Consider the following 7,063-nt stretch of genomic DNA (forward strand, 5'->3'; position numbering starts at 1 on the left):
GCCCACCACCACTACTGTGAATCACTAGACTCATCTTTCTATTGAAGTGAGGTCAGGTTTGGATACACGTAGGAGGAAGTTGAACACAGACACTTTAAGTGACTGCTTTTTCTCTAATGGTTCGGGGTGTTCAGGGCTGGGTGTTGTGGTACTGTTCTCACGTTTTGGTGTCTGTGGAGATCACCACATGGGACTGACGTTGCTTACCACTGAGGGTCACATCAAAGTTGAGGGTTAAGTAAATGTGGCTCAAGTTTATTCCAGTGGGCTGATATATTTTTGAAAGAAAAGTTATATATTTGTGATGGGAGAAAACCAATGGTAGCCCCTTAATGCACGCCGTAGGCTACCTCCAGTGGTACACTGTCATAGTCATTGAAAAGTTAACTACCATAGTACTACAATAGCCTACTATGACATAACACAGGGTCATTAGTAATGCACTACGACTTGTTCATTAACATTCTGGTAACAGCAAATTCATCACACTGTGTCTTAACGGGTTAAAGTCTAAAACAACTAAAAGGTGTACTAGTTTCCTCTACTGGTGGTCCCATTCCTTTGTGGGTTTTGAGAACTGATAACGCTGGCCAGTGAAGACAAACACAACCCTTATGTTCTGGTTGCATCAGTCTGTAGAGAGCAAGACCATGAGGAGCATGTGTGTAGAGTCAGTGAGTAGCCAGTGGACAACGTGAGGTGCGGATGCGAGCACAGCACATGCTGACTGCGAATCAACCCCCCACCGCTTGCAGATTCAAAACTGGGCAGTTGCTGCACATCTCAGCAAAACAGGAAATTTCAAGTTTCCTCTCCTACTTTTAGCAACAGGTTTGCATCACACACACACAGCCTGCCTCAACTCACACCCTGAATGCATTCATACATGCTCGCACACACACACACACACACACACACACACACACACACACACACACACACACACACACACACACACACACACACACACACACGCACACATGCACACACACAGCAAGTACGTGCGTATCAAGAAGCAAGCCACAGGCTGTACACGATGTTAACCACTTGCTCGCCCATACCGATGTGATACCAACAGAGAGCGTGGGGCAAGGCACACACCCTCACAGGTGGTGAAGATGTGGTGACAGCTGATACGCTCATAATACCGTTTTTTTTTATCCACTGAAGACCTAACATGTTTTTGAACACAAATCCTTTGAGAAGTAAGGACTTTTCCCCAGTTCTTCTAGAATTTCACTTGAAGACTCTACAGCTCCCATTGAACTCTGTGTTAAAAGTCCAGTAAAGTCCTCGTGACATCACAATGAGAACCCAGAATTCTAGCAAAATTCTAATCACATATTTGTGATGGTACTCCTCAACAGATGTGTTTGAAACACCTTGCCTTTTTGTCTCTTGTCAGGACGTGTGATGGTTATCTTTCCCCCACTACTTGCATCGCTCACATGTGCCATTCTAAAGTGACAACTCATTTCTGGATGGATCTGTACTTTCTAGGCAGTTTAATGACACATAAGACATCAGTTTAATGACACATAGACACATGCTGTAGTGAATTCATTTACATTAATAAACAACACTGTTGACAGTACATCAGCCTGTTCAAGAGTAACAGTGTGGTTGATGCCTTTCACAGAGTCTCTTTCTCTCTCTCTCTCTCTCTCTATCTCTCTCTCTCTCTCTATTAATAATACTACTACTAATATGAGGTTGCTCTCAAGCATCTCTTCTTTATGGCTTTGGGTAACACTCTCGGTTTCAGCGTGAGGAAAATGAAACCAGTAATGCTCAAGAAGGTGACAATCACAGAGGAGAAGAGCAGGATGTACCACCAAATGGACTCCTCGCCGGAGGTGTAGCACATGAGTCCGTCAACATGGGCCACGCTGTGAGCCTTGTTTGTTCGGTCTAAACACGTCAGCTGCTCACGGTCCACTACCACTTTTTCAAATGTCCTGTACCAATCCAAGTGGCAGCAGTTGAAACGGTTCCCGCTCACAAACACCGCTTCTAGTGTCCGGGCTAGCCTGGCAGCCTGTTCAGAGGGGATGGCGGTGAGCTTGTTATTGCTCAAGTCTAAATGCTTTAGGCCCAGCCCCACTAACGAGAACGGGAGATTGGATAGGGAGTTCTTAGAGATGTTCAGGGATTTTAGTTGGTGAAATGGGGAAAAGTCAAAGCTCCGCAGTCCTGTGTTTCCCAGCCCGAGGTGCTGGAGGGACTCAGAAAGCCCTGTTAACGATTCTGGCATCACCTTGAGGCCAACGCTGTTGGAAAGTTCTAGATGCGTAAGAGGGGAGCCCTCAAACGCATAGGATGGCAGATGGAAAATTCTGCACCCTCCCAGATGAAGCTGTCTGAGCGACGCTATATTCCTCCAAATTACGCAGTCTGAATAGCTAGCGTTTGTGGGTTCATTTTGGGGACATATCCCAATTGGGTTATAGCTGATGTCTGCCGTGCTCAGTCTCGGCAGACTGGAAAACAGCTTGGGTGGGAGTCTACTAATGTCGTTTAAGCTCAGGTTTAGATGGGTGAGATTGTTCAGCTCGCTGACAGAGGTCTGTCCAGCATGGAGTTCAGTCACCCTGTTGTTGCTCACGTCCAGCTCGTACAAGGTGGATGGCAGCTCCTCAGAGCTGATGTTGAGGGACTCAATGCAATTGGTCCTCAGCCTGAGGTGGTAGAGGTTGGGCATCTTCTGAAGGAATCCCTGAGGGAAGCTGATGATGCGGTTTCCGCTCAGGTCCAGGACTTCCACTGAGGAGATGTCTCCATGGAGACTCTCGTCCCAGAGCGGTGCCGTGATGTTGCTTTTATTCGCCCCGACGTTGTAAAACTCAACATTTGGGTTCATGTCGGATTTGTTGCTGTTGGACAGATTGTCATAAAAGCTGATCTGGTTGTGTGAGAGCAAAAGATTGTGGAGCTGGCTGTGCGATGGCAGAAAAGGAAAAAATAACAGCTTGTTATGAGACAGATCTAGGGTTTCCAACTGAAACTTCTCTTCCATGTTCTGGTTGGTGATAAACCACTCAACTGTGTTGTAGCTGGCGTTTAGGTAAACCAGCTGTGACATCTCAAAATTGACGAGGCAGGGGAGGTAGTTGTAGGCCAGGTTGAGCCTTTGGAGATTGTGTAGGCTATCGAAAGCCCTGTCCACCTCATAGAGTTGGTTCCTCTCCAGGTTCAGCTCTTTGAGCTGATGAAGGTGGCTGAAGATGGAGTCGTCCAGTCTGGACAGGAGGTTCCCTGCCAAAGACAGTCGCTCCAGAGACGTGAGGTTTTGAAGCAGCCCCGCGGCCATATCCTCAGTGATGTAGTTCCCTGACAGGTCTAACACCTTCAGACGGGACAAAAAGCGCAGGGACTGTCCAGTTTGCTCGTAATGAGGATGAATGGAATTCTGTGCCAAATTAAGGTCTTCTAAATAATGTGAGTCCTTAAAAGCATTTGATTCCATTGCATCTAAACCATTGTTGGCCAAGCTGAGAGAGCGCAGTTGCTTGTACCGTGAGAGACAACCATTTTGTAACCTCTCGATTTGATTGTTGTTTAGAGAAAGAACTTCAGTGTCCTCTGGCAGGTCCTGGGGGACAGAGGACAGCTTGCGTCCATCACATACAGCCATCATCTGTGTCTGAAGAACAAAAATAATAAGGAAAAAAAAACAATAATTAATCAAACCTGAAACATTTTCAAAACGCAAGTGATCATGCAGCTATAGAGATGAAGTCTGTCATGTCTTTGTAGTCTTGGTTACACAGTAAAACAAATCAACACTGTTCTGAGAATATGGTCCATTAAATTTAGTGTGAATTCCACTCTTGTTGACCTAACACTTAGAGAGGTGAATTTAACACTGATTTAGAGCATACTGTACGGTAGATGGCTTCAGGGAAGCTGACGGGGGTGGCAAAGGGGTGCGTTATCCCGGGCCCTTGGAGAGAGGGGGCCCATAATTGGGTCCTAATTACATTTTATGCATTGGTTAGGGGGCCCTTTCAGAGGACTTTGTCCTGGGCACAGCCAAAGCCGTTAACAGCCCTAATGGTTTCACAGTGCTAACACTGAAAGAGTTTAATTTAACACTAAAATAGATTAGCGGTATACAATATTATCAGAAGAGTATTGAATTAACACTTTATTATTGTTATTATGTAACTATTATTATGTAGTTAGTAGACAAAATAAGTCTTGAATGCAGGGATGATTTAATGACTACTATAAAACATTCAATTTTAAAACCATGGCTGCCACATACAGTCTTAATCTCTTCATGGTGCCTCGTTTAGCAAGCGGGAGCAAAATGCGTAGTCCCACAAGCTTTGGGAAACACAATAATTTATCATTTGTACATTATAATAGGCCTAAATGGTATAATGGTAGGCTATAAATGGTAATTCTATAAATTAATCAATTCAAATAATGACTCCAGTATGAAAACTGATCATCATTTCATACATTTTACCATTTATCTATTAGTATGAAAATCATTCCAAGACCAAGGAGCCATTTTTTTTTTTAAATCTCAAATGTAATAGCCAAACCTAAAAAGCCATCATCATTCCCAAAATCTAAAAAGCTACACAGTCTATTCCTCTTTGTGTGTGTCCATGTGCGTGTGCCTATGTGCATCTGAATGTGCGTCTATACATGTGTGCTCGTGCGTGTGTGTTCATTAAAGTCCGATACCATTATTAACACTTTTTAGGCCTATCAGCACAAATCGTGTAATAGTGTAGCCATGTAATAATTATACATCTCAAGGTCACTTTTTCATTCATTTAATAACTGATTTGTGGACGCAACCATGGATAACATTATTTCATAAAATTGCTTCATGATAATATTGCCAGAGGAAAAAACAACACAAGCACACACACATTGGCTACAAAAAAAACGTTTACATTGCCAGTACCAACAACCAGAGGTGGAAAGAGTACAGAAAATGTGTACTCAAGTAAAAGTATCTTTACTATGCCTAAATTCTACTCAAGTACAAGTAAAAGTACCTATCTAAAAATCTACTCAAGTAAAAGTAAAAAGTACTTCACTTAAAATGTAATTTGAGTAAAAAGTACTTAGTTACTTTTAATTAGCTTTCCTCTTGAGAATGTCATGTTTATTTTTCTTGAATATCGTCCTCCATAACCTCTATCTCTTGCTTGGCACCAGCCACAATCCAATACATTGATACAAGATAGTAAAATAGTGGAAATGCTGTGTGCCATCCTGCGCAATCTTTCATTTCTGGCGGATTGTGGCATTATTGTGCATGGCATTTTGTCTCTCAGTCAATTTTTTTTACTCAGTACTCAGGCCAGGTTCCAGTGTAATTGAGTAAAGTACTTGGGTCAAAATGTACTCAAGTACAAGTAAAAGTATTAATTTAAAATTTTACTTAAAAAGTACAAAGTATTCATAAAAGCTACTCAAGTACAATATTGAGTAAAAGTAATAAGTTACTTTTCCACCCCTGCCAACAACAATAGTCATATATCAATCTGTAATATGTACATGTTGTACATTATGAGCACATTGTTTTGTTTTTAAAATAAAGCCAAAGAGAAACAATGAATGCACATTATCTCATTTTATTCTGAAACCCAAAAGGCTACCCTAGAGTAGGAATAAGGATATAGGCTACCACATTTTATTGATTAAATGAAAACGCAAATGAACAAAGACGGCCCACTCGAGTGCACTCCCTATCCTCATCTGAACATCCAATACATTGATATTTAGGCTGCCTGTAGTGTTACAACAACAGCAAGTGAATAATCCATCACTTACCGGTTTGTACAGAGATGGAGTGGTGTGGCACAGCGTCATCAGGTATCCCAGAGCAAGGCCCAGCAGAGTGGGGAAGAGACTGGGGACAGGCATTTTCTCATATTCACTAAAATGACAAGAGATCACTGTCTTTAGTCCAACCATCCACCTACATATCACTCATCATCACAGTTACACAGTACGAACACCCCCTCTTTTCTCACCCCCTTGCGCAGCCTTGGATAAGTGACCCTCATATTCATCGAAGTTTTTTTTTTTTGTGATAGACCTCCAGGTAGTTTATATGCTATGTTTAATCAATGTGTGAATTATGTTCGCCAATATTTGAATAGATAAAAGCAGTAGGGCTATTAGGAGTAGTAGCTGTAACAGCAGTAACAGTGACATTAGTCATTTCATTCTTTTCAACTTTCTCCTGTTGACCCTAATTCGAACGACTTTCAATCAATGGGCCAATGGCTGACGATTGCAAAAAAAAGTCCCCTTAGGATAGTTCACATAGTAGCCTACGTTCACAACAATTGTGCCTTTCATTAATCCACTGGCACTGATGCATGCGCGTAACATGTGATGTGCGCTCTTTTGATATTAATAATTTGGCTCATTGGTTTCACGTCTCAATCATGACCTCAATGCACTATGTGGATATTATTCAGTCTTAGCCTACATGCCAATGTCAATATTTTTTAGGACTCTTCCAAGTTATCTTTAATAATCAAGTTATTAATAATAATAATAATAAAGATGGAGATTATAGTTTAGCAAGTAGGCTAGAGGATAATCCTACTTGCTAAACTATCATCTCCATCTTTCCCCCCGCGATAACACATGCACCGCACGGAGATGCGAGTTGTGCAGGCAGGTTGCTGTGATAGAGCGAGGTCTCTTCTGACCAATTGAGCAGTTTTCTAGTGGCTTACCTCTGAGCCGTTGTTTACACCAGGCAGAAGCACTCAAGTTGAAGGTTGGTGTGGGCGGCGGCAGCGGCCATGGTCTTCGACGAAGCGTTCACTTGCGCGCCCGGCACGGCTCGCTTGCGTCCCCCTCTCCTCCACCGCAACGCGGGCAGGGTTGGCTCCGCACCATGGCCACAGGCAGCACGTCCACGCCGATGGGATACGCGTACTGAGACGCAAGCTGTTTCTCATGTGCCGCTCTGTGCGCTGAAATATTTGCGGAAGCAGGCAACGGAAACCATGTCACATGCAGCCCTGCGCCAAGATCATTAAACTTTTTTTTTGCAGAACGATGTCTCAAAACATGG

At 43.0% G+C, this 7,063-nt stretch overlaps 1 protein-coding gene across 1 annotated transcript; it reads right to left on the minus strand.

The window, feature by feature from the left end:
• Positions 1 to 1,488: 1,488 nt before the first annotated feature.
• Positions 1,489 to 7,063, minus strand: nrros (negative regulator of reactive oxygen species). Its single transcript, XM_063206137.1, has 3 exons — positions 6,720 to 7,063; positions 5,800 to 5,905; positions 1,489 to 3,643 (listed from the first exon to the last, which is right to left on the minus strand). Exons 2-3 carry the CDS (start codon positions 5,890 to 5,892, stop codon positions 1,703 to 1,705), a joined length of 2,034 nt encoding a protein of 677 aa, XP_063062207.1. The 5' UTR covers positions 5,893 to 5,905; positions 6,720 to 7,063; the 3' UTR covers positions 1,489 to 1,702.

Source organism: Engraulis encrasicolus, chromosome 9 (assembly GCF_034702125.1).
Source record: "Engraulis encrasicolus isolate BLACKSEA-1 chromosome 9, IST_EnEncr_1.0, whole genome shotgun sequence".
In the NCBI taxonomy this organism is placed as follows: Eukaryota; Metazoa; Chordata; class Actinopteri; order Clupeiformes; family Engraulidae; genus Engraulis; species Engraulis encrasicolus.

What these genes read in the sequence shown, in the direction of transcription:
- nrros (XM_063206137.1), bottom strand. Translation starts at nt 5,892, where the DNA reads ATGCCTGTCCCCAGTCTCTTCCCCACTCTGCTGGGCCTTGCTCTGGGA. An exon ending in CTCCATCTCTGTACAAACCG is followed by an intron (nt 3,644 to 5,799) that starts GTAAGTGATGGA and finishes TTTGTTCTTCAG; the next exon opens with ACACAGATGATGGCTGTATG.